This window comes from Cetorhinus maximus, unplaced genomic scaffold, assembly GCF_964194155.1.
Source record: "Cetorhinus maximus unplaced genomic scaffold, sCetMax3.hap1.1 HAP1_SCAFFOLD_429, whole genome shotgun sequence".
In the NCBI taxonomy this organism is placed as follows: domain Eukaryota; kingdom Metazoa; phylum Chordata; class Chondrichthyes; order Lamniformes; family Cetorhinidae; genus Cetorhinus; species Cetorhinus maximus.
Genome location: NW_027596373.1, coordinates 88,342 through 114,192, shown reverse-complemented (window position 1 = coordinate 114,192; position 25,851 = coordinate 88,342). Strand labels below are relative to the sequence as shown.

Below are 25,851 nucleotides of genomic sequence, written 5' to 3'. Positions count from 1 at the left end.
GTCGGAGGGTCAGTACTGAGGGAGTGCTGCACTGTCAGAGGGTCAGCACTGAGGGAGTGCTGCACTGTCGGAGGGTGAGTACTGAGGGAGTGCTGCACTGTCGGAGGGTCAGTACTGAGGGAGTGCTGCACTGTCAGAGGGTCAGTCTTGAGGGAGAGCTGCAATGTCGCAGGGTCAGTACTAAGGAAGTGTTGCTCTGTTAGAGGGTCAGTACTTATGGAATGCTGAACTGTCAGAGGGTCAGTACTGTGGGAGTGTGGCACTGTCAAAGTGTCAGTACTGAGGGAGTGTTGCACTGTCAGACGTGCAGTAGTGAGGAACACAGCACTCTTAGGTGGAATGTACTCAGGGAACACAGTACTGTCAGATGGACAGTACTGAGTGAACACTGCACTGTCAGATGGACAGTACTCAGGGAAAACTGTACTGTCAGATGGACAGTACTGAGTGAACACTGCAAGGTCAGAAGGACAGTTCTCAGGGAACACAGCACTGTCAGATCTACAGTACTGAGTAAACACTGCACTGTCAGATGGACAGTACTGAGGGAACACTGCACTGTCAGATGGACAGTATTGAGGGAACACAGCACTGTTAGATGTACAGTACCGAGTAAACACTGCACTGTCAGATGGACAGTACTGAGGGAACACTACACTGTCAGATGGACAGTACCGAGTAAACACTGCACTGTCAGATGGACAGTACCGAGTAAACACTGCACTGTCAGATGGACAGTACTGAGGGAACACAGAACTGTTAGATGGACAGTACTGAGGGAACACTGCACTGTCAGATGGACAGTACCGAGTAAACACTGCACTGTCAGATGGACAGTACTGAGGGAACACAGCACTGTTAGATGGACAGGACTGAGGGAACACTGCACTGTCAGATGTACAGTAGTCAGGGAACACAGCACTCTCAGATGGACAGTACTCAGGCAACACTACACTGTCAGATGTAGATTACTGAGTGAACACTGCACTGTCAGATGGACAGTGCTCTGGGAACACTGCACAGTCATACGTACAGTACTGAATAAACACTGCACTGTCAGATGTATAGTACTGAGGGAACACAACACTCTCGGATGTACAGTACTGAGTAAACACAGCACTGTCAGATGTACAGTACTGAGAAAACACTGCACTGTCAAATGGACGGTACTGAGGGAACTCAGCACTGTTAGACTGACAGTACTGAGGGAACAGCACTCTCAGATGGACAGTACTCAGGGAACACTAAACAGTCAGGTGTAGATTACTGAGTGAACACTGCACTGTCAGATGGACAGTGCTCTGGGAACACTGCACAGTCAGATGGACAGTACTCAGGGAACACAGCACTGTCATATGTACAGTACTGAGTAAACACTGCACTGTCAGATACACAGTACTGAGGGAACACAACACTGTCAGATGTATAGTACTGAGGGAACACAGCACTCTCAGATGTACAGTAATGAGGGAACACAGCACTGTCAGATGTACAGTACCGAGTAAACACAGCACTGTCAGATGTACAGTACTGGGGGAACACAGCACTGTCAGATGGACAGTAATGAGGGAACACAGCACTGTCAGATGTACAGTACTGGGGGAACACAGCACTGTCAGATGGACAGTAATGAGGGAACACAGCACTGTCAGATGTACAGTACCGAGTAAACACAGCACTGTCAGATGTACAGTACTGGGGGAACACAGCACTGTCAGATGGACAGTAATGAGGGAACACAGCACTGTCAAAGGGCCACTACGGAGGGAAAACTGTATTGTCAGAGCGGCAATGCCAAGGAATTCAGAACTTACAGCGGGGCAGAGCTCAGGGAACCCACTGCCCACATAGGAAAGGTTGTGTGGGACCCTGCACTCTCGAATGTGCAGTACTGCGGGAGTGTTTGTTCTGACAGTTTGTTTTCTTATGGTTGGGCAGAACATGATGACTGAAATATTTCGTTCATTGTTCTCGAGAACCTCCCGTCAACACCCCATTGCTTATATCAACATACCCTGGGCCTTGGCATTTGTGTTATGGTGACCAGGACAGGTCATACCAGAGATTCCACAGGAGACAGTCACCAGCTCACCTCTTATACCTCTTCATCAGCAACAACTATTTTCTCCATTAAACGAAACTTGGGTCAGAATAGAAAAGAGACAAAATATAATTGAGCTCGCGGAGGATGCAAGTGAAAAAGAGATTCATGTTGACCGACCAACAGCGTTAGATGGGCGGAGTGGACGCGCGGCCTGGACCATTACAAGCACGGGCTGGGCTCAGCTGCATGGTCCAGCTGAACCGACCCAGTGCTTTTCCCCGTTTCCATTAATGTGAAAGTAGGGATTCTTTTCTGCGCCTTGTCCCATAAAACCCTGAACCGTTCAATGCGTCACCTGACGATGGAATTTAATTCCCGATTTAGACTCAGCCCCTGAACGCCGCTGTTTGAATTATATTCAGCGCAGCGTGTTGCCCTGTGTGTTATATTCCGCCCGCTGCTGTCATTCGGGTCTCTCGGTATTTCACGTAATATTCGTGATATTGAACATGGATGAACTGAACCCAATGCGGGGAATATGCTGAGTTTATTCCGAGTATAAGATGGTATCTCACACAATCAAATTCATGCGGCAGCGAGCAGTACAAAATACCAGTTCAGATGGTCAGAGGGCAGCTGGTGAAACCTGCTCTCCTCTTTATCCTTCACCTCTTCTTGGTGCCTGATCTGTTCTCGGCTTCTAACCCAAGCCCAGAGTGTGACACCATCGTCTCTCCACTGCTCTGAGATCGGCAAAGTCACTCACTCGTTACCCTTCCTCAGGAGTTGTTTTGATTGGTTCATTGACGAGACCTCATTACACTGGAAAGATTTACTTCATTAAAAATGTTCAATAGTATTCACTCTCGATTTCTTTGTCTAAATCATGGGGTGTTCGCCCGGACTGATGTTTCCCACCTCCCATCAGCCTCTAGAGCCTTTGCATGTCCACTCTGTCCTCGATTAATCAGCCCTTTGTGTCACTCTTTCTCATTTCACCCCCTGATTCTTCTCTCCGATTATTTTTATAATTCCCTTCATTGTGTCTCAGGCCTTCAGCTAAGTTTCAGGGCATTATTGTTCGTATTGACCTGTTGTCATTTATTTCCCTTCAGTGCTGTTTACACGGACTGTGCTCGGCTCTGGGTGACCAAGTTACCTTTTGCACAATTGTATCATGGAGTAAATCACTAAAGTGACTTATTTCCCAGTTGCACACGCCAGTTACTTTTCATATTTCAGCAGCATCTTTATTAAGCGAGGTTAACTGAACTCTCTAAGGCAGTTTTGAGTTCTGGTCATGCGGTTTAAGTGTCTATCATATTGCAGAGGCCTTAACTGACCAGGGTGACCTTTCTGCCCTCACAGGAGAAGAATTACTTCACTGGTCTGTTTCTAGAGAACCGAAATCTTTAGCAGTTTCCGGTCAAATGGAATTTGTGGTATCACCCTGTTAATTTACTTTGTTTACGTGACTCAGCAAAGCCTTTGACAAGGTCCCACATGGGAGACTGAGAAAGAGCCTCGGTCACTCAGTCGCTCAGTCACAATCTCTCAGTCACTCAGTCTCTGAGTTATTCAGTCTCCAGGATTCAGTCTCTCGGTCACTCAGTGCCTCAGTCACTCAGTCTCTCGGTCACTCAGTGCCTCAGTCACTCAGTCTCTCGGTCACTCAGTGCCTCAGTCACACAATCTCTCGGTCAATCAGTTTGTGAGTCTGGCAGTCTCAAACCTAACCCTAATCCGAAACCTATTCTTAACCCTAACAATAACACTAACGCTAAACCTAAACCGATCCCTAACCCAAAATCTAACCCGAATCCTAACCTGCAGGCTCAGTATAGAGGGAGTGCTGCACTGTCAGAGGCTCATTACTAAGGGAGTCCAGAACTGTCGGAGGGGCACTACTGAGGGAGTGCTGGACAGTCAGTGTGTCTGTGTGGAGGATGTGCTGCACTGTTGGAGGGTCACTGCTGAGGGAGAGCTGCACTGACGGAGTTTCAGTACTGAGGGAGGAGGCTCCAATGTCAGAGGGTAAGTGCTGTGGGGATGCAGCACTCTCAGAGGGACAGCGCTGAGAGAGTGCTGCACTGACGGAGGCACAGGATTGAATGAGTGCTGCACAGTTGGAGGGTCAGTACTGAGGGAATGCTGAACTGTCAGAGGGGCAGTATTGAGGGAACCAGCAATGTCAGAGGGGCAGTTCTAAGGGAGCACAGCACTGTCAGAGGGACTGTACTGAGTGACTCCAGGATTGTCTTTGCTACAGTAGTGAGGAAGCCGAACACTATCAGAGTCTCATTATTAAGGGAGCGCTGCAGTGTCGGAGGGTCAGTGCTGAGGAAGTGCTGCACTGTCAGAGGTTCAGTACTGAGGGAGTGCTGCAGTGTCAGAGGGTCAGTACTGAGGGATTGCTGCACTGTCAGAGGGTCAGTACTGAGGAAGTGCTGCACTGTCGGAGGGTCAGTACTGAGGGAGTGCTGCACTGTCAGAGGGTCAGTACTACGGAAGTGTTCCACTGTCGGAGGGTCAGTACTGAGGGAGTGCTGCACTGTCGCAGGGTCAGTACTGAGGGAGTGCTGCACTATCAGAGGGTCAATACTGTGGGAGTGTTGCACTGTCAGTGGGACAGTACTGAGGGTGTGCTGCACTGTCAGATGGGTAGTACTGGGGGAACACAGCACCGTCAGATGTACAGTACTGAGTGAACACAGCACTGTCAGACGGACAGTACTGAGGGAGCACAGCACTGTCAGATGTACAGTACTGAGGAAACACAGCACTGTCAGACAGACAGTGCTGAGGGAGCACAGCACTGTCAGAGGGCCGCTACTGAGGGAGCACAGCACCGTCAGACAGACAGTGCTGAGGGAGCACAGCACTGTCAGAGGGCCGCTACTGAGGGAGCACAGCACCGTCAGACATACAGTACTGAGGGAGCAGAGCACTGTCAGAGGGCCGCTACTGAGGGAACACAGCACTGTCAGACAGACAGTACTGAGGGAGCAGAGCACTGTCAGAGGGCCGCTACTGAGGGAGCACAGCACCGTCAGACAGACAGTACTGAGGGAGCACAGCACTGTCAGAGGGCCGCTACTGAGGGAACACAGCACTGTCAGAGGGCCGCTGCTGAGGGAACACTGAATTGTCAGAGCGGCAATGCCAAGGAATCCAGATCTTCCAGAGGGGCAGAACTGAGTGGGAACCCACTGCCCAAAGAGGAGAAGTTGTGAGGAACCCGACACACTCGAAGGGGCAGCACTGAGGGAGCACTCCGCTCTCAGATGGGCAGTAGTGTGAGGACACAGCACTGTCAGACAGGCATATCTCAGTCAACCCAGCACTGTCAGATGGAGAGTACTTATGGAGTGCTCTGCTGACAGAGGACCAGTAACATGGCTGTGCTGTGCTGACAGAGGGGCAGCACTAAAGGAGAGCTGCACTGTCGGTGGGTCAGCACTGAGGGAGAGCTGCGCTGTCAGAGATTCAGTGCTGAGAGAGTGCTGCACTGTTGAAGGGACAGTACAGAGGGAGTGCTGCACTGTCGTAGGGAGAGTGCTGAGGGAGTGCTGCACTCTCGGGGGGTCATTACCGTGGTAATATTGCACTGTCAGAGGGTAAGTACTGAGGGACTGCTGAACCGTCAGAGGGTGAGTACTGAGGGAGTGATGCTCTGTCAGAGGGGCAGCATTGAGGGAATGTTGCACTGTCAGAGAGGCAGCACTGAGGGAGTGCTGCACCGTCAGAGGGGCAGTACTGAGAGGGTGCTGCATAGCCAGAGTTGTTGTATTAGGGAAAATGCACTGGTGGGCGTACTGATAGAATTTCTATGTGTAAGAGCAGTGCAGAGGGAGAGCTACACTGTTGGAGGTGCAGCCCTGAGGAAGCACAGCGCTGGCTGATGTGCTGCCTTTTGGGTGAGATGTTATAATTTACGCCCCATCTGTCCTCTCGGGTGTAACATAAAAGACCCCATGGCAACATTTTAAAGAAGAACATGAAAGATCTCCCTGGAGTCCTGGGGCCAATATTTCTCCCCAGTCAACATCACAGAAACAGATTCTCTGATTCCTCCTCATGATCGCATTACTGCAGCTGGGGGATTGCTGCACCCAATTTCGCTGCATTGATTGGTGAATCCCAAAAGTCCTAATACTTGCAGAGAGCGTCTTTGACTGTAAAGGGCTTTGGAATGCCCAATACTCCAGATTGGTGCAATACAAATGAAATTCTTGATTTCTTCCATTTGGGATTTAGAAAGAAACATAAATGGGGATTAAAACTGGTCCTGATTCTGTCTGATGATACCCAGTAGAAGCAGTGAACAAAAATGTGTTTGTTATGACAGTTTGTTTTCTTATGGTTGGGCAGAACATGATGACTGGAATAGTTCGTTCATTGTTCTCAAGAACGTCCCATCAACACCCGATTGCTTATATCAACATACCTGGGCCCTGGCATTTGTGTTATGGTGACCAGGACTGGTCATACCAGAGATTCCACAGGAGACAGTCACCAGCCCACCTCTTATACCTCTTCCTCTCTGGGTGGCCAAGTTATCTTTTACCCAGTCATGCCTGTCTCTTTATGGGGTATGTGGAACATTCCTTCTTCCAGTCCTACTCCGGCCCCCTCTCACAACTCTTTCTCCGGTACATCGATGATTACTTTGGTGCTGCTTCATGCTCTCGTCGGGACCTGGAAAAATTTATTAATTTTGCTTCCAATTTCCACCCCTCCATCATTTTCACATGGTCCATCATTGACACTTCCCTTCCATTCCTTGACCTCTCTGTCTCAATTTCTGATGATAGACTGTCCACCAATATCCATTACAAGCCTACCGACTCCCACAGCTACCTCGACTACAGCTCCTCACACCCCGCTTCCTGTAAGGACTCCATCCCATTCTCTCAGTTCCTTCGCCTCCGTCGCATCTGTTCTGATGACGCTACCTTCAAAAACAGTTCCTCTGACATGTCGTCCTTCTTCCTTAACCGAGGTTTTCCACCCACAGTCGTTGACAGGGCCCTCAACCGTGTCCAGCCCATATCCCGCGCATCCTCCCTCATGCCTTCTCCTCCTTCCCAGAAACATGATAGGGTCCCCCTTGTCCTCACTTATCACCCCACCAGCCTCCGCATTCAAAGGATCATCCTCCGCCATTTCCGCCAACTCCAGCATGATGCCACCACCAAACACATCTTCCCTTCACCACCCCTGACGGCATTCCGTAGGGATCGTTCCCTCCGGGACACCCTGGTCCACTCCTCCATCACCCCCTACTCCTCAACCCCCACCTATGGCACCTCCACATGCCCACGCAGAAGATGCAACACCTGCCCCTTCACTTCCTCTCTCCTCACCGTCCAAGGGCCCAAACACTCCTTTCAAGTGAAGCAGCATTTCACTTGCATTTCCCCTAACTTAGTCTACTGCATTCGTTGCTCCCAATGCGGTCTCCTCTACATTGGAGAGACCAAACGCAAACTGGGCGACCGCTTTGCAGAACACCTGCGGTCTGTCCGCAAGACAGACCCAAACCTCCCCGTCGCTTGCCATTTTAACACTCCACCCTGTTCTCTTGCCCACATGTCTGTCCTTGGCTTGCTGCATTGTTCCAGTGAAGCCCAACGCAAACTGGAGGAACAGCACCTCATCTTCCGACTAGGCACTTTACAGCCTTCCGGGCTGAATATTGAATTCAACAACTTTAGATCTTAAACTCCCCCTCCCCCCATCCCCACCCCGTTTCTCCCCCCTCCCTTTTTTTTCAATAATTTATATAGATTTTTCTTTTCCCACCTATTTCCATTATTTTTAAATCTAAAACTAAAACTTTTTTAGTCTTTCCACCCCAGCCCCACTAGAGCTGTACCTTGAGTATCCTGTCTTCCATTCTTAATTAGCACTTTTCTCAGACAATATCACCACCTTCAACACCTCTTTGATCCTTTTGTCTGTGACATCTTTTTATTATCTGCTCCTATCACTGCTTGCTTATCTCCACAATCACCCCACCCTCAACTTCTCTCTCCCCCCGCCCCCCACCTTAGACCAGCTTATATTTCACTTTTCTCCTAACTATACTCAGTTCTGCTGAAGGGTCATGAAGACCCGAAACGTTAACTGATATCTTCTCCACCGATGCTGCCAGACCTGCTGAGTTTTTCCAGGTAATTCTGTTTTATCTTTTGCACAATTGTATCATGGAGTAAATCACTAAAGTGACTTATTTCCCAGTTACACACGCCAGTTACTTTCCATATTTCAGCAGCATCTTTATTAAGCGACGTTAACTGAAATCTCTAAGGCAGTTTTGAGTCCTGGTCATGCGCTTTAAGTGTCTATCGTATTGCAGAGGCCTTAACTGACCAGGGCGACCTTTCGGGCCAGCGACAGCTGCCCTCACAGGAGAGGAATTACTTCACTGGTCTGTTTCTAGAGAACCGAAATCTTTAGCAGTTTCCAGTCAATTGGAATTTGTGGTATCACCCTGTTAATTTACTTTGTTTACGTGGACTTAGCAAAGCCTTTGACAAGGTCCCACATGGAAGACTTATAAAGAAGGCAAATGCACATGGGATACAGGGTAATTTGAGGAGGTGGATTCAAAATTGGCTTAGTTCTGGGCGACAGTGGGATGACAGAAGGATGCTTTAGTGACTGGAAGCCAGTGTCCAGTGGCGTACGACAGGGATCTGTGCTGGGTCCCCTATTATTTGTCATTTATATAAACGATATAGTTGACTATATGGGGGATAGGATTAGTAAGTTTGCGGATGACTCAAAGATTGGCCGGGTGGTTAACAGTGAGGTTGAGTGTCTTGGGCTACAGGAAGATATAGACAGGATGGTCAAATGGGCAGAAAAATGGCAGATGGAATTTAACCCTGAAAAGCCTGAGGTGATACACTTTGGATGGAGTAATTTGACAAGGGAGTATTCAATGAATGGCATGACACTAGAGAGTTCTGAGGAAAAAAGGGACCTTGGCGTGTGTGTCCATAGATCTCAGAAGGCGGAGGGGCATGTTAGTGGGGTGGTGAAAAAGGCATATGGGACACTTGCCTTTACCAATCGAGGCATAGATTACAAAAGTAGGGAGATCATGTTGGAGTTGTATAGAACATTGGTGAGGCCACAGCTGGAGTACTATGTGCAGTTCTGGTCGCCACATTACAGGAAGGATGTGATTGCACTGGAGGGGGTGCAGAGGAGATTCACCAGGATGTTGCCTGAGATGAAACATTTAAGTTATGAAGAGAGATTGGATAGACTTGGGTTGTTTTCGTTGGAGCAGAGAAGACTGAGGGGCGACCTGATCGAGGTGTACAAGATTATGAGGGGCATGGACAGGGTGGATAGGGATCAGCTGTTCCCCTTAGTTGAAGGGTCAGTCACGAGGAGACATAAGTTCAAGGTGAGGGACAGGAGTTTTAGGTGGGATGTGAGGAAAAACATTTTTACCCAGAGGGTGGTGACGGTCTGGAATGCGCTGCCTGGGAGGGTGGTGGAGGCGGGTTGCCTCACATCCTTTAAAAAGTACCTGGATGAGCCCTTGGCACGTCATAACATTCAAGGCTATGGGCCAAGTGTTGGTCAATGGGATTAAGTAGGTAGGTCAGGTGTTTCTCACGTGTTGGTGCAGACTCGATGGGCCGAAGGGCCTCTTCTGCACTGTGAGATTCTGTGTTTCTGCAAATAGATGTTTATTCTTATCGTCCTTTGCTGCTACAGAACCCGAGTATCGCTGAAAGTAGAAACTTTTTGTTGAAGTTTTTCATGTTGCACCCATCAGGGCAACTTGCAAGCAAATACCAATGGCGGGGAAACCACATTTTGATATGGTGCAGTATTATATAGAGAGTATAGCCCAGTCATTTCCCCTAAGATTGGTGTGTTCATGTGAATATTTACACTTAGTAAATTTCTAACTTTTCATTGTCACTGGGTTGCTTGCTCTCTTGCTTTCCGAGCCCTTCATTCACTTGGTCTCTCGGTCACTTGGTCACTCAGTCCACTTGGTTCTCGGTTTCCTGTATGTCAGTCACTCAGTCCACTTGGTCCTCAGTTTCCTGTATGTCAGGCACTCAGTTTACATGGTCCTCAGTTACCTGCATGTCAGTCATTTAGTCTACAAGGTGCCGGTTTCCTGTATGTCAGTTATTCAGTCTACATGGTCCCCGGATTCCTGTATGTCGGTCACTCAGTCTTTATGGACCTCAGTTTCCTGCACGTCAGTCACTCAGTCTATATGGTCCTCAGTTTCCTCTATGTAGGTCACTCAGTCTATATGGTCCTCTGTTTCCTGTTATGTCAGTCACTCAGTCTATACAGTCCTCGGTTTCCTGTATGTCAGTCATTCAGTCTATATGGTCCTCGGTTTCCTGCATGTCAGTCACTCAGTTTATATGGACCTCAGTTTCCTGTATGTCAGTCATTCAGTCCCTCAGGTAATCAGTCATTTGGTCTGTCAGTCGCTTAGACACTTTCTCTCTTAGTTACTTGGTCTCTTGATCCATTAGTGACCCGCCCTCTCATTCTGTCAAACTTTGATCTATTTGATCCCTGGTTCACTCGGTCACTCAGTCATTCCCTCTCTTGGTCACTCCGTCAGTCAGTCAATAACTCTCATTAAGTCCCTTGAGCCATTGGCCACTTGGTCTCCAATTCTCTTTGTCTCCCTGTCACTTGGGCTTTCAGTTTGTCCATCAGTCAGTCGCTCCCTCTGTGGGGTTCAGTGTCTCTAGTCATTTGGCTACATAAAAATTCAGCCTGTGGTCCCTAAGTCACTCAACCACTGACACTCTCAGGCACTTGATCACATGAAACACACAAGGAAAATGTATGTATTTATCTTTACTTCTAAGCTGAGCAGGATATCAGCTGTGGTAAAGAGCTGTGGTTGCCGCCTCATATCTGGGTCAGAAGACTCTGGGTTCAAGTCAACTGTAGCAGCCTTCCAACTAAGGTCCAGACTAATGGTCCCGTTACAGAGCGGAAGGAATAGTTGCCCTCTCCGAGGGTTGTACTGAGGGAGCACTGCACTGTCACAGGGAATGCACTGAGGGGGAACTACGTTGCTAAAGGAACAATTCTGAAGCAGTCCTGCCCTCTCGGTGAGGAAATACTGAGAGAGTGCCATGCTGTTGTAGAGTTGGTAATGAGAGAGTTCTCCACCGTTGAGGGGCCTACTAAAGGGCTGCCAGGTTGTTGGGGATGGGCGGTGGTAATGAGAGAGTGCTTTCTCTTTGGGGAGGGTGGGAGGGCGGGGGGGAGGGGGGGCGGTGGGGGAGGGTGGGGTGGGGGGGGGTCAGTACTAAGGGAGTGCAAGTTGTTGAAGGTCATTCCGTCACAGTTCCGTGCTGTTGGAGGGCCAGTTCTGGAGAGTGACAGGCTGTTGGCGGGGCAGCACTGAGGGAGAGCCATGCTGTAGGTGAGGCAGCACTGAGGGAGTGCCAGGCTAATGGAGGGGAAGGACTGAAGGAGTGTCAGGCTGTTGGCGAGGCAGTGCTGAGGAAGTGCCAGGTTGTTGGTGGGCAGAACTGAGAGAGAGCCAAGATGTTGGTGGGCAGAACTGAGGGAGTGCTATAGTGTTAGTAAGCTGTACTGAGGGTGTGCCAGGCTGTTGGTGGGCAGTACTGAGGGTGTGCCAGGCTGTTGGTGGGCAGTACGGGGAGAGAGCCAGGCTTTTGGTGGGGCAGTACTGAGAGACTGCACGGCTGCTGGTGGGCAGTACAGAGAGAGTGTCGAGCTGTTGGTGGGGCAGTACTGAGAGAGTGCCAGACTGTTGGTGGGGCAGTACTGAGACAGTGCTATAGTGTTAGTAAGCTGTACTGACGGAGTGCCAGGCTGTTCGTGGGGCAGTACTGAGGGTGTGCCTGGCTGTTGGTGGGGCAGTACTGAGAGAGTGCCAGACTGTTGGTGGGCAGTACTGAGACAGTGCCAGACTGTTGGTGGGTGGTACTGAGAGAGCGTCAGGCTGTTGGTGGGCAGTACTGAGAGAGTGTCAGGCTGTTGGTGGGGCAGTACTGAGAGAGTGCCAGACTGTTGGTGGGCAGTACTGAGAGAGTGTCAGACTGTTGGTGGGCAGTACTGAGAGAGTGCCAGACTGTTGGTGGGGCAGTACTGAGAGAGTGCCAGACTGTTGGTGGGCAGTACTGAGAGAGTGTCAGACTGTTGGTGGGCAGTACTGAGACAGTGCCAGACTGTTGGTGGGTGGTACTGAGAGAGTGCCAGACTGTTGGTGGGGCAGTACTGAGAGAGCGTCAGGCTGTTGGTGGGTGGTACTGAGAGAGTGCCAGACTGTTGGTGGGGCAGTACTGAGAGAGTGTCAGGCTGTTGGTGGGCGGTACTGAGAGAGTGCCAGACTGTTGGTGGGCAGTACTGAGAGAGTGTCAGACTGTTGGTGGGCAGTACTGAGACAGTGCCAGACTGTTGGTGGGTGGTACTGAGAGAACGTCAGGCTGTTGGTGGGCGGTACTGAGAGAGTGCCAGGCTGTTGGTGGGTCAGTACTGAGAGAGTGCCGGGCTGTTGGTGGGTCAGTACTGAGAGACTGTCAGGCTGTTGGTGGGGCAGTACTGGGAGAGTGCCACGTTGTTGGTGGCAGTACTGAGTGAGTGCCAGGCTTTTCGTGGGTAGTACTGAGAGATTGCCACGTTGTTGGTGGCAGTACTGAGTGAGTGCCAGGCTTTTCGTGGGTAGTACTGAGAGATTGCCACGTTGTTGGTGGCAGTACAGAGAGAGTGCCAGGCTGTTGGTGGGCGCTACTGAGGCAGTTCCAGGTTGTGGTGGGCACTACAAAGGGAGTGACAGGGAGTTGGTGGGGCTGTACTGAAAAATTATCAGGCTGTTGGTGTGGCAGTACTGAGAGTGTGCCAAGCTGTGGTAGGCAGTACTGACGGACTGACAGGCTGTTGGTGAGGCAGCACTGATGGAGAGCCAGGCTGTTGGTGGTAAGTACCGGAGAGTACCAGGCTGTGTTGGGGAGTACTGAGGGAGTGTCAGGTTGTTCGTGGGCAGTACTGAGAGAGTTGGTGGGTCAATACTTAGAAAGTGCCATGGACTTAGTGGGCAGTACTGAGGGAGTTACATGCTGCTGGTGAGGCAGTGCTGAGGGAGTGTCAGGCTGTTGGTGGGCTGTTGGTGGGAATTACTGACAGAATGACAGGCTGTTGGTGGGTAGTGCTGAGAGATTGCCAGTATTTTGGTTTCGCAGTACTGAAGGAGTGTCAGGCTGTTGATGGACACTACTGAGAGAGTGTCAGTCTGTTGGTGGGCAGCACTGAGAGAGAATAAGGATGTCGGTGGGGCAGTACTGAGTGAGTGTCAGACTGGTGGTGGGGCAGTATTGAGAGAGTGTCAGGATGTTGGGGGAGCAGTACTGGGTGAGTTCCAGTCAGTCGGTGGGACTGTACTGAGAGAGTGTCAGGCTGTTGGTGTTAAGTACTGAGAGAGTGCCAGTCTGTTGATAGGCAGTACTGGAAGAGAGCCAGGCTGTTGGTGGGACTGTGCTGAGAGAGTTCCAAGCTGCTGGTGGGGCAGTACTGAGCGAAAGCCAGGTTGTTGATGGGCAGTACTGAGGGAGTGTCAGGCTGTTGGTGGGGCAGTAATGCGAGAGTGCCAGACTGTTGGTGGGCAGCACTGAGTGAGTACCAGGCTGTTGGTGTTCAGTACTGAGAGAGTGCGACTCTATGGTTGGGCAGCACTGAGAGGTGCCAGGCTGGTGGTGGGGCGGTACTGAGAGAGTGTCAGTCTGTTGGTGGGGCAGCAATTAGAGAGTTTGAGGCTGTTGGTGGGACTTTACTGAGAGAGTGTCAGTCTGTTGGTGGGGCAGTACTGAGAGAGTGTCAGTGCGTTGGTGGGGCAGTACTGAGAGAGTGTCAGGCTCTTGGTGGGCAGTACTGAGAGAGTGTCAGTGCGTTGGTAGGGCAGTACTGAGAGAGTGTCAGGCTCTTGGTGGGCAGTACTGATAGAGTGTCAGGCTGTTGGTGGGCAGTACTACAAGAATGTCGGTGTGTTCGTGGGCAGTGCTGAGAGAGTGCCACGTTTTTGGTGGCATTACTGAGAGATTGCCAGAGTCTTGATGGGGCAGTACAGAGAGAGTGTGAGGCTGTTGGTGGGGCAGTACAGACAGAGTGTCAGGCTGTTGGTGGGCGCTACTGAGGAAGTTCCAGGTTGTGGTGGGCACTGCAAAGGGACTGTCAGGGAGTTGGTGGGGCTGTACCGGAAAATTATCAGACTGTTGGTGGGCTATACTGAGAGAGTGCCAGGCTGCTGGTGGTGCAGTACTGAGAGGGTGCCAAGCTGTTGTTGGGTCACTACTGAGAGAGTGCCAGGCTGCTGGTGGTGCAGTACTGAGAGGGTGCCAAGCTGTTGTTGGGTCACTACTGAGAGAGTGCCAGGTTGTTAGTTGGCTGTTGGTTGTAATTACTGACAGCATGACAGGCTGTTGGTTGGTGGTGCTGACAGAGTGACAAGCAGTTGGTGGGCAGTACGGAGAGAGTGTCAGTCTGTTGATGGGCAGCACTGAGAGAGAGCCAGGCTTTTGGTGGGGCTGTACTGAGTGAGTGCCAGGCTATTGGTGGGGCTGTGCTGAGAGGGTGTCTGACTGTTGGTGGCGCTGTACTGAAAGTGTGCCAGGCTGGTGGTGGCGCAGTGGTGAGAAAGTGCAAGGCTCTTGGTAGGTCTGCAGTTAGATTGTGTGAGGCTGTTGGTGGGCAATGCTGAGATAGTGCCAGTCTGTTGGTGGGACAGCACTGAAAGAGTGCCAGGCTGTTGGTGGGACAGTACTGAACGAGTGCCAGGCTGTTGGTGGGTCAGCACTGAGAGACTGTCAGGCTGTTCGTGGGCAGTACTGAGAGAGTGCCAGTCTTTAGTTGGAGCAGTATTGGGAGAGTGCCAGTCTGCTGGTGGGCAGTACTGATGGAGTGCCAGGTTGTTGGTTGGCAGTACTGAGTGAGTGCCGTGCTGTGGAGGTCAGTACTGAGGAAGTTCCAGGCTGTGGTGGCAGTGACAGGGGGTTGGTGGGGCTGTACTGAAAAAGTGTCAGGCTGTACTGAGAGAGTGCCAGGCTGTTGTTGGGCAGTGTAGAGAGAGTTCCAGGCTGTTGGTGGGGCAGTACTGAGGGACTGTGAGGCTGCTGGTGGGGCAGTATTGATATAGTGCCAAGCTGTTGGTGGTGCAGTGCTGATAGAGTGTCAGGCAATTGGTGGGGCAGTACTGAGAGAGTGCCAGGCTGTTGGTGGGCAGTACTGATAGAGAGTTATGCTGTTGCAGTGCAGTATTGAGAGCGTGCCTGGATTTTTTTGGGCAGTACTGAGAGAGTGTCAGGCATTTGGTGGTCAGTACTGAGGAAGTGCCAGGCTGTTGATGGGGCAAAGCTGAGAGGTTGCCAGGCGGCTGGTGGGGCATTACTGAGCCAGGTTGTTGGTGAGCTGTTGCTGGGAATTACTGACAGAATGCAGGCTTTGGGTGGGCAGTACTGACAGAGTGCCAGGCTATTGCTGGGAAGTACTGGCGGCTACCAGGCTGTGTTGGGGAGCATTGAGGGAGTGTCAGGTAGTTCGTGGGCAGTACTGATAGAGTGCCAGGCTGTTGGTGGGCAGTACTGAGAGAGTGCCAGGCTGTTGGTGGGCAGTACTGATAGAGAGTCATCCTGTTTCAGCGCAGTACTGAGAGCGTGCCTGGCTTGTTGTGGGCAGTACTGAGAGAGTACCATGCTATTGGAGGGGCAGCACAGATGGAGAGCCAGGCTGTTGGTGGGTAGTACTGGAGAGTACCAGGCTGTGTTGGGGAGTACTGAGGGAGTGCCAGGTTGTTAGTGGGCAGTACGGAGAGAGTGCCAGGCTGTTGGTGGGGCAGTACTGAGGACCAGCGAGGCTGCTGGTGGGGCAGTATTGATATAGTGCCAAGCTGTTGGTGGTGCAGTGCTGATAGAGTGTCAGGCAATTGGTGGGGCAGTACTGAGAGAGTGCCAGTTTGTTGGTGGTCAGTACTGAGAGACTGCGAGGGTGTTGGTGGGCAGTACTGAGAGAGTGTCAGATTATTGGTGGTCAGTACTGAGAGAGTGCCAGGGTGTTGGTGGTCAGTACTGAGAGAGTGCTAGATTGTTGGTGGGACAGTACTGAGAGAGTGCCAGATTGTTGGTGGGGCAGTACTGAGAGAGTGCCAGGCTGTTGGTGGGCAGTAGTGAGAGAGTGCCAGATTGTTGGTGGGGCAGTACTGAGAGAGTGCCAGGCTGTTGGTGGGCAGTACTGGGAGAGTGCCAGGCTGTTGATGGGCAGTACTGGGAGAGTGCCAGATCGTTGGTGGGGCAGTACTGAGAGGGTGCCAGGCTGTTGATGGGACAGTACTGAGAGAGTGCCAGGTTATTCGTGGGTTGTTCGTGGGAATTACTTACAGAATGCCAGGCTGTTGTGGGAAGGACTGAGTGAGTGCCAGGCTGTTGGTGCGCAGCACTGAAAGAGAGCCAGGCTGTTAGTGGGTCAATACTGAGAGAGTGTCATGGAGGTAGTGGGCAGTACTGAGGGAGTTGCCAGCTGCTGGTGAGCCAGTGCTGAGGGAGTACCAGATTATTGGTGCAGCAGTATTGAGGTAGTACCAGGCTGTTAGGGGCAGAACTGAGGGACTGCGAGGCTGTTGATGGGGCAGTATTGAGACAGTGTCAGGATGTTGGTGGTGCAGAGCTGGGATAGTGTCAGTCTGTTGGTGGGGCAGTACTGAGAGAGTGCCAGGTTGTTGGTGGGCAGTACTGATAGAGTGCCTGGCTGTTGATGTGGCAGTACTGAGAGAGTGCCAGGCTATTGGTGGGACTGTACTGAGGGAGTCTCAGGCTGTTGGTGGGCTGTACTGAGAGAGTGCCAGGCTATTGGTGGGACTGTACTGAGGGAGTCTCAGGCTGTTGGTGGGCTGTACTGAGAGAGTGCCAGGATATTGGTAGGGCAGTTCTGATAGAGTGTCAGTCTGTTGGTGGTTCAGTACTGAGAGAGTGCCACGTTTTTGGTGGGCAATGCTGAGAGAGTGCCAGTAATTTATTGGAGCAGTACTGAGAGAGCGTCAGGCTGTTGTTGGGCAGTACAGACAGTGTGCCAGCTTTTTGGTGGGGCAGCACTGAGGGAGTGCCAGGCTGTTGGTCGGCAGTACTGAGAGAGTGCCATGTTGTTAGTAGGCAGTCCTGAGAGAGTGCCATGCAGTGGTGGGCAGTACTGGGGAATTTCCAGTCTGTGGTGGGCACTACTAATGGAGTGACAGGGATTTGGTGGTGCTGTATTGAAAAAGTATCAGGCTGCTGGTGTGGCTGTACTGAGAGAGTTCCAGGCTGTTGGTGGGTAGTAATGAGAGAGTGCCAGGTTGTTGGTGGGCAGTACTGAGATAAAGCCAGGCTGTTGGTGAGTCAGTACTGAGATTGTGCCAGGTGGTTGGTCAGCAGTAGTGAGGGAGTGCCATGTTTTTAGTAGGCAGTAATGAGAGAGGGCCAGGCTGTTGGTGGGACAGTAGTGAGAGAGTTCCACACTCTTACTGGGTAGTACTGAGATAAAGCCAGGCTGTTGGTGAGTCAGTACTGAGAGTGTGCCAGGTGGTTGGTCGGCAGAACTGAGGGAGTGCCATGTTCTTAGTAGGCAGTAATGAGAGAGTGCCATGCCGTGGTGGGCAGTACTAAGGAAGTGCCAGGCTGTGGTATGCAGTACTGAAGGAGTGACAGGCTGTTGGAAGGGCATTCCTGAGAGAGTGACAGGCTGTTGGTGAGGCAGCACTGATGGAGAGCCAGGCTGTTGGTGGGAAGTACTGAGAGAGTACCAGGCTGTGTTGGGGAGTACTGAGGGAGTGCCAGGTTGTTCGTGGGCAGTACGGAGGGAGTGCCAGGCTGTTCGTGGGCAGTACGGAGGGAGTGCCAGGCTGTTGGTGGGTCAATACTGAGAGAGTGTCATGGAGGTAGTGGGCAGTACTGAGGGAGTTGCCAGCTGCTGGTGAGGCAGTGCTGAGGGAGTACCAGGTTATTGGTGCAGCAGTATTGAGGTAGTACCAGGCTGTTGGGGGCAGTATAGAGAGAGTACCAGGCTGTTGGTGGGGCAGTACTGAGAGAGTACCAGGCTGTTGGTGGGGCAGTACTGAGAGGGTGTCAGGTTGTTAGTGGGCAGTACTGAGAGGGTGCCAGGCTGTTGGTGGGCAGTACTGAGAGAATTCCAGGCTGTTGGTGGGGCAGTACTGAGAGGGTGTCAGGTTGTTAGTGGGCAGTACTGAGAGGGTGCCAGGCTGTTGGTGGGCAGTACTGAGAGAATTCCAGGCTGTTGATGGGGGTGGTAGTGTTGAAGTGCTGCATTATCAGAGTTGCTGTATTTTGTATGAGTTTTTAATCTCAGGCTCCTTCTGAGCCTGGCTGGTTGATATAATAGCTGTTGCATCAACATTTCGGGGAAGAACAGAAGATATCCCCCTGCGGTCAATATTTATTCTTCAATCAACATCACAAAAATAGATTTCCCGATCGTTGTCACATTTCTGTCTGTGGCAGCTTGCTGTGCACGTCTTAGCTAAAGTGTTCCTGACGTTACAATTCGGACTGCACTTCTAAACTTGGACAACCTTGTATTTAAAGAGCTTTGGTTCATCGGGGGATTGTGAAAGGCGCTATATGAACGCAACTAATTGTTTCTTCTATTGGGGTGATGAAAACGAAACATGAAAGTGAATTGGAACTTGAGGTTATTCTGTCCATAGTCATATCTGAAGAGGAACAAATTGGGGGTAGAGTTTTATTGACAGGATGTTAGAACTTTATAAATATCATCTTTATTAGAAAATGTCAAACAGGTCATGGATTTTTTTGTCCAAGCCGTGAGGTAATAGCCCAGACACTTGCCATGAGACTTTAAAGGCTTTGCAATTATCCTCTGTGCTTTATTAATCATATTTCCTTATCTCGCCCTAGACTGTCCCCCATGACTGTTCCCACAACATCCCTTCCATCTCATCTCACATCTGCCACTCATTGGCGGTGTCTCTATTGTTCTTATTGGTCTGTTATCAGTTATTAGTTATCCTCAGTGCTTTCCAAGGGGCCTGTTAACGAGCTCTCCATCGTAACTATCTAGACCGAGCGGTCTAATTACTTCCAAGAAAAAATTACTTCTTGGACAATTTTATCATCAGGTTGCTCCCTCGGGTAACATCTGCTTTCACACACAGGTTCACTTTCGCATTTTAGCGATTAATTAACGCAGGTGAGGTGAGCTTCAGGCATGTACCTGTCTGTAAGGAATGTCCCTGTCCTGAGGGTTGAGCAGAACACAAAAGGAACCAGTGTCAATTCCGCAAAACTTCCGTAATAAATCCATGAATAAGCAGCTTGTTTTAGCGCGAATCCGTGAGACGAGGGGGTGGGAGGGAGGGAGGGGGCTGGGGTGGTGGTGGGGGTGGGGGTGGGGGTGGGGGTGGGGGGGCCACTCTGCCCTCAATTCCACAGGCGCCGCTTTCCAGCTCACGCTCTGCTTTGTTCCTGGTGAAAGCAGGTGGTTTCCTGAACGGGATGAGAATTAGGTCAGAAAAACAAACCAAACAAAAGATATTTTAGCGAGCGGAGAGACGGGGGTGGGGGGTGGGGGGGGAGAAAGGCTGGATACTTTGTCAGCTCCATCAGCGGGGAGTGGGCAAAGTGGATCAGCAAACCCCCCGCCACACAAGGGGCGGGGGGTGGGGGGCACAAATTACCTGAGCCAGTTGGTCCCATTGGCTGATTTGTTGTTCAAACAGGGATTTTATTTCTAACCATTCAAAATCCGCCTGTTTGTAAATTAAAATTCCCTATTAAGAATCAGCTCCTAAAACTCATTATATTAACTCTACCAATGCATCCATTCTGTTACCCTGTTAATTATGTTACTATATTAATTATATGTTATTTTTTTCTTTTTTTCTGTCAGGGTAAATTTCAATTCAGAATAATTCACACGTCGCGTTATTTGCACAGATGTTACCTTTACCTCTGGTCTTCGGTAACCATTCTCTTTAATGATAGATTTTCACGTTAATTTGCAATCATTTTGATTCCAATTTTCTCCAAGGTGTTACTTTACAATAATTCCCTGCTTTCAGCCTGACCCTAAACTCAGAACATTGCACTTCTACATGTAAAATGCCGAATTAGAGTTAGAAATTAAGCCGATTGCTCGTTCGAAAGGGGATTAATAATTGCCACATTATCCGTGTGTGAGCAGCTTAAACATCCGTCCGTATGATGGACACAGTTTTTTAATATTTGGAAATAATTCACAAGTATTTGCTAAGTTTTATTGAAATGTTCAGCCCCGTAGCCAACACCGCGCGGGTTGGAAACAGGTGAAATGTTGGTGCGGTGAACAGGACTGGTTTGAAATTGGCCCGCGGTGTTTTCCGCTGATTGGCAGTGAGCACCACTCCCCATGAGATTATGTTTCTGGCTCTGACATGCTCTTTCTATGGATCATTGTTTCGCCCCTTTGTGGTTTAAATGCTTTGAGTGACAGAAGTGGGTCTCTGTGAAACATGGCGCCGTGTCCAGGTGTTGGAAATGGACAATGGTCGATTGACATCGCTCCGGCTGCAGCAGAATCGCTGCGGGGGCCGCTATATAATGTGCGGAAGAGTTTGCTTGGTGACAGGCGGATCGTCTCACAGCCAGCACCACCTCGAACCAAAGGGAAGGCTGCTCTTGTGACCTGACAGGCAACTAGCCAAGGTAAAAATGGATTTCAACATTGAACTCTTGTAGCTACTCCCCCCCACCCCCCCCGCAAATACAGACCCTTTCCCTAATCAGTCCGCCTTAAAAGTTCAACACGAAGGTAAGAAACGGGAAAAGGAGGAGACCTTAAAGCATTGGAGCCCGCTCCTCCACTCCATAAGATCATTGCTGCATCAAATCCACTCTCCGGCCCCATCCCCTAGTGCCCCAGAAGCTCTCCACCTCAATCTTGAACATAGTCAAGGACAGAGTGTGAGGTTGCAGACTTTCAGGGTCTGTCCTGCCAAACCCTCAGAGAATTCTAAGCCTTTCAATCAGATCACCCTCTCTCTCTCTCTTCTAAACTCCAGAGAATATGGGCTCATCCCAGACAACCTCCCCTCCCGGGATAACCCGTTCATTCCAGGGACGGTAGAGCCGACTGCTCTATGTTTCAATCTCCAGTGAGAATATCATGTGCTCCGAGACAGGCAGCTCACCCTGTTCCGTTATGTGATGTTGCCCAACTGGCCATTGCTTTCACAACCTGAAGCCTCTTCGTTAACCTAGACACAAATCGCCAAGTGTGCGCGGAGGTTCCGCCAAAGTGTGAAAAGTGCCCAGCGATATATATTTTTTTTGATGGGGAACCTGAATTTAGATCATGGGGTCCCGCGGTCTCTCCCTTCCATCGATCAGATTCGCTCCTTCCGGCTTCCAACCTCCCCCAGGCCGGGGGAACAGACCTATCTCAACAGTCCGTGATTCACCAGCAACCCCCTATTAATTCCTCCAGTTTGTTATTTCAGCGCTTCAGAGGTGGTCGGGGTGCAGGTTCCGCGTGTCACAGCCTCGCTGCTGAGCTCTTCACCAGATTAATTCCCTGCCGGACAATCTCACTTTTAACCTCACTGCCCCGACTGGCTTTTAAAATTCTAAATTTTTGGCCATTTCCTGCTGTGTCTTGCAGAGTAATGTAAAGAATTGGCCAGCGTTTTTAACCTGGTCAGACCATGTGAACAGCAAGATCCCGCCACGGCTTTACTAACGTCTGCAGGTGTCGGGTAATGTCTGGGTCAACGGCCAAAGAGAACGGTCAGTTGCCAGGAGATTGTTCACTGGAACAGCCCGGCGGAGGCGCACCGGGAGATTTTCACCGATCTACCGGCTGACGTGACCGGATTCGTTACTGGCTGTAGGTTCCGCCCGATTTTGGTCTATGCGGAGAGTAATATTGGGGGGGTGGGGGCAATCTCGCGTTCCAATCCGCATTCCCTACTTGCAAACTAGGTTGACCTCGCTCTCCCACATCTCAACTGCAAGACTCCCTCAGCACTGAGCCCGGTGCTCAAATCCTGGAGTCAACCCCCAACCTCCCAGCCTGCGGTTCAGGCAACTATCGCTAAACCAAGCTCCAAGCACCCGGCACACAGGAGATTCTCAAACCCTGCCTAGCTCGGGCACATATGATCCTGTGAAGCTAATCTGAGATTCTTTATTGCAAACGCTTCTTGAGAAATGTTCCTTTTTGCTCTTCCAGGCTCTTTATCCCGGGATGTATTCGTCCTTAATCATAAACATCTTAATCTACCCGGGTGAGGCGTGATTACCCGATTTCATTCACAAAGTAATGGACCCTCTCGTGATTTATTTGCCATATAAATTTGATATTTAAATTGCTGACATTCGATCATTTTGATAGTAGAATTTTGTTTTATTTTCCTGAAACGGATGAGATGAAAATTGAAGATTGGTGGGTTGGTAAATAGTGAGGAGGATAGCCTTAGATTACAGGAGGATATAGACGGGCTGGTCAGATGGGCTGGTCAGTGGCAAATGGAATTTAATCCGGATTAGTGTGAGGTGATGCACTTGGGCAGGACAAACAAGGCACGGGAATACACGATGAATGGTAGGACCCTGGGAAGTACCGAGGATCAGAGGGACATTGGTGTGCATGTCCACCCAGTCCCTTAAGGTAGCGGGACAGGTAGATAAGGTGGTTAAGAAGGCATATGGGATACTTGCCTTTATTAGCCGAGGCATAGAATATAAGAGCAGGGAGGTTATGCTGGAACTGTATAAAATGCTGGTTAGGCCACAGCCAGAGTATTGTGTGCAGTTCTGGAATCCGCATTATAGGAAGGATGTGATTGCACTAGAGAGAGTGCAGAGGAGATTTACCAGGATGTTGCCTGGGCAAGGGGGGTTTTAGTTATGAGGGGGTACTGGATAGACTGGGGTTATTTTCCCTGGAGCAGAGGAGATTGAGGGGAGACATAATTGAGGTGTATAAAATTATGAGGTGCATAGATAGGGTGGACAGGAAGGAACTTTTCCCTTTGGTGGAGGGATCAATAACCAGGGGGCAGAGATTTAAGGTAAGGGGCAGGAAGTTTAGAGGGGATGTAAGGATTTTTTTTTTTCACCCAGAGGGTGGTGGGAATCTGGAACTCGCTGCCTGAAAGGGTGGTATAGGCAGAAACCCTCATAACATTTAAGAAGTATTTGGTTGTGCACTTGCCGTGGCATACAAGGCTATGGGTCTAGTGCTGGAAAATGGGATTAGAATAGTTAGGTACTTGTTTGGCCGGCTCAGACTCGATAGGCCGAAGGGCCTTTTTATGTGCTGTAGACCTCTAGGACTCTATGACTCCTGACACTCAGTTGAAAATTGCTAAGGATTTTCCAATCACTTCCGATCACAATTATAACAGAATATTGAGAATCTGGCCATTTCCTATTTGATCAGCGAAACTAGTTCGAGTGAATCACTCAAAGCTTTGAAATAATAGCCAGGTGTGGGTGACTTGGAATTAGGCAAGTTGAATGTCACGTCCTGTAGAAGTCCTTTCTAACGGCGCTGCCGATCTCGAACTTTCTCCGTCTCAGGATCACTTGACCACTGGGCGTCTCAGTCATTTCGTCTCCCAGTTTACTTGGCCTCTCAATCCCTAGGTCTCTGGGTCACTCGTTCTCTCAGTCGCTTTTGATCTCTTAGCCTGCGAGTCATATTGTTTCTCCGTCTCTCCAGCGTCCTTTCTCTGGTTCAGCAGTCTCTCCGCCAACCACTCAGTTACTCGCCCTCACGGTCTTCGGTCACTTCTCATGGTCTCTCTGCCACTCATAGTGAAGGTGCCCCTAGGTACAGGGATCACTTCATGATTCAAATTCGCATTCAGTTTGAGGGAGAGAAGAGGGATGAGGGCAGAGGGTATGAGGAGAGGGGTGGCAAAAGTGAACTGGAAATTAGGTTAAGGGGTGAGATAGTAAAGATACAGTGACAGACATTTAAAGAGATATTTCAGAATAATCAGCAAAGATACATTGAGTGAGAAAGAAAGACTCTAGAGGAACGAGGCACCACCCACGGTTAACTAAAGAACTTAAAGATGGTGTCACAGTGAAAGAAAAAGAGTATAATTCTGTGAAAATTCAGGATCCTACAGGTCAGGAGATTTGGAAGGATATAAAACAGCAAAGAGTGACTAAGTAAATAATGAGGAAAAATTAGAGTGAAGAGAAATAGCTAGAAATATAAAAATAGATAGTAAGAGTTTCCGCAGGTATTTAAAAAGGAAAAGAGTAGGTAAAGTGAGTGTTGGTCCTCTAGAGAGCGAGATTGGGGAATTAATAACAGAAAATAAGGAAATGGTGGATGAACTGAACAGATGTTTTGCGTTTGTCTTCACTGTAGAGGATACAAATAACATCCCAGAAATAATTGTGAATCTGGAGGTGGGAGGGAGGGAGGATCTTAAACAATTACAATCCTCAGGGAAAGGGGACTGAGAAAATTATTGGAACTAAAAGCTGACAAGTCCCCGGGTCCTGATGGATTTCATCCTCGGGTCTGAAAAGGAGTGACTGCTGAGATCGTGGATGCATTGGTTTTAATTTTCCAAAATTCCCTCGATTCTGGAAAGGTCCCATCAGATCGGAAAATAGGGAATGTGACTCCTCTTTTCAAGAAAGGAAGGAGTCAGAAAACAGGAAACTACAGACCAGTTAGATTAACATCTGCAGTAGGGAAAATGCTGGAATCTGTTATTAAGGAGTGTATCGTGGGGCACTTGGAAAATCTCAATATTATCAGGCAGAGTCATCATGGTTTTGTGAAAGGGAAATCATGTTTGACTAATTTATTGGTGTTCTTTGAGGAAGTAACAGGCAGCATGGATAAAGGAGAACCTGTGGATGTGCTGTACTTAGATTTCCAGAAGGCATTTGACAAGGTTCCACAAAATAAAGCTCATGGTGTAGGGGGTAAGCTATTAGCCTGGATAGAGGATTGGTTAGCTAACAGGAAACCGAGAGTAGGCATACAGAGTGACCAAGAGACTGAGTGACTGTCACTTTGTCACCCAGGTACTCTGTCTCTCAGTCTCTCAGTCTCTGTCTCTCAGTCTCTCAGTCTCTTTGTCTCTCAGTCTCTCAGTCTCATAGGGTTGGCAAGATGTGACGAATGGGGTGCCACAGGGATCAGTGCTGGGGCCTCAACTATTTACAATTCATATCAATGACTTAGATGAAGGGACCAAATGTATGGTTGCTAAATGATGATGACACTAAGCTGGATAAAAGAATAGTTATGAAGAGGGCATTAGGAATCTGCAAAAGGATAGATGGGTTAAGTAAGTGGGCAAAATTTTGGCAGTTGGAATATAATGAGGGAAAATGTGAACTTGTCCACTTGGGCAGGAAGAATAGAAAATCAGCAAATGATGTAAATGGATAGAGACTGCAGGACTCTGAGGTACAGAGGGATCTGGGTGTCCTGGTACATGAATCGGGAAAGGTCAGCATGTAGGAACAGCAAGTGATCAGGAAGGCAAGTGGAATGTTGTTGTTTATTGCCAGGTAGATGGAATATAAAACTCGGGATGTTTTGTCACAGTTGTACAGGTCGTTGATGACACCACATTTGGAGAACTGTGAACAGTTTTCATCTCCTTATTTAAGAAAGGACAAAATAGTATTATAAGCAATTCAGGGAATGTTCACTCGTCTGATACCTCCGATACGGATGGAAGGGGAGCAGAGGGGAGGGGGTGCGGTGATCTACAGAACTAAAGTTGGACAGGCTGGGCCTGTACCTATTGG

General features: G+C 49.7%; 1 protein-coding gene across 1 annotated transcript in view; it reads right to left on the bottom strand.

The window, feature by feature from the left end:
* Positions 1 to 23,670, bottom strand: part of LOC144673668 (IgGFc-binding protein-like) — an 89,925-nt gene extending 66,255 nt beyond the window's left edge. The window contains exon 1 of the mRNA XM_078535395.1: positions 23,585 to 23,670. Within this exon, the coding sequence (XP_078391521.1) occupies positions 23,585 to 23,670 (86 nt within the window). The remainder of the gene's footprint in view (positions 1 to 23,584) is intronic.
* Between the last annotated feature and the right edge of the window lie 2,181 nt (positions 23,671 to 25,851).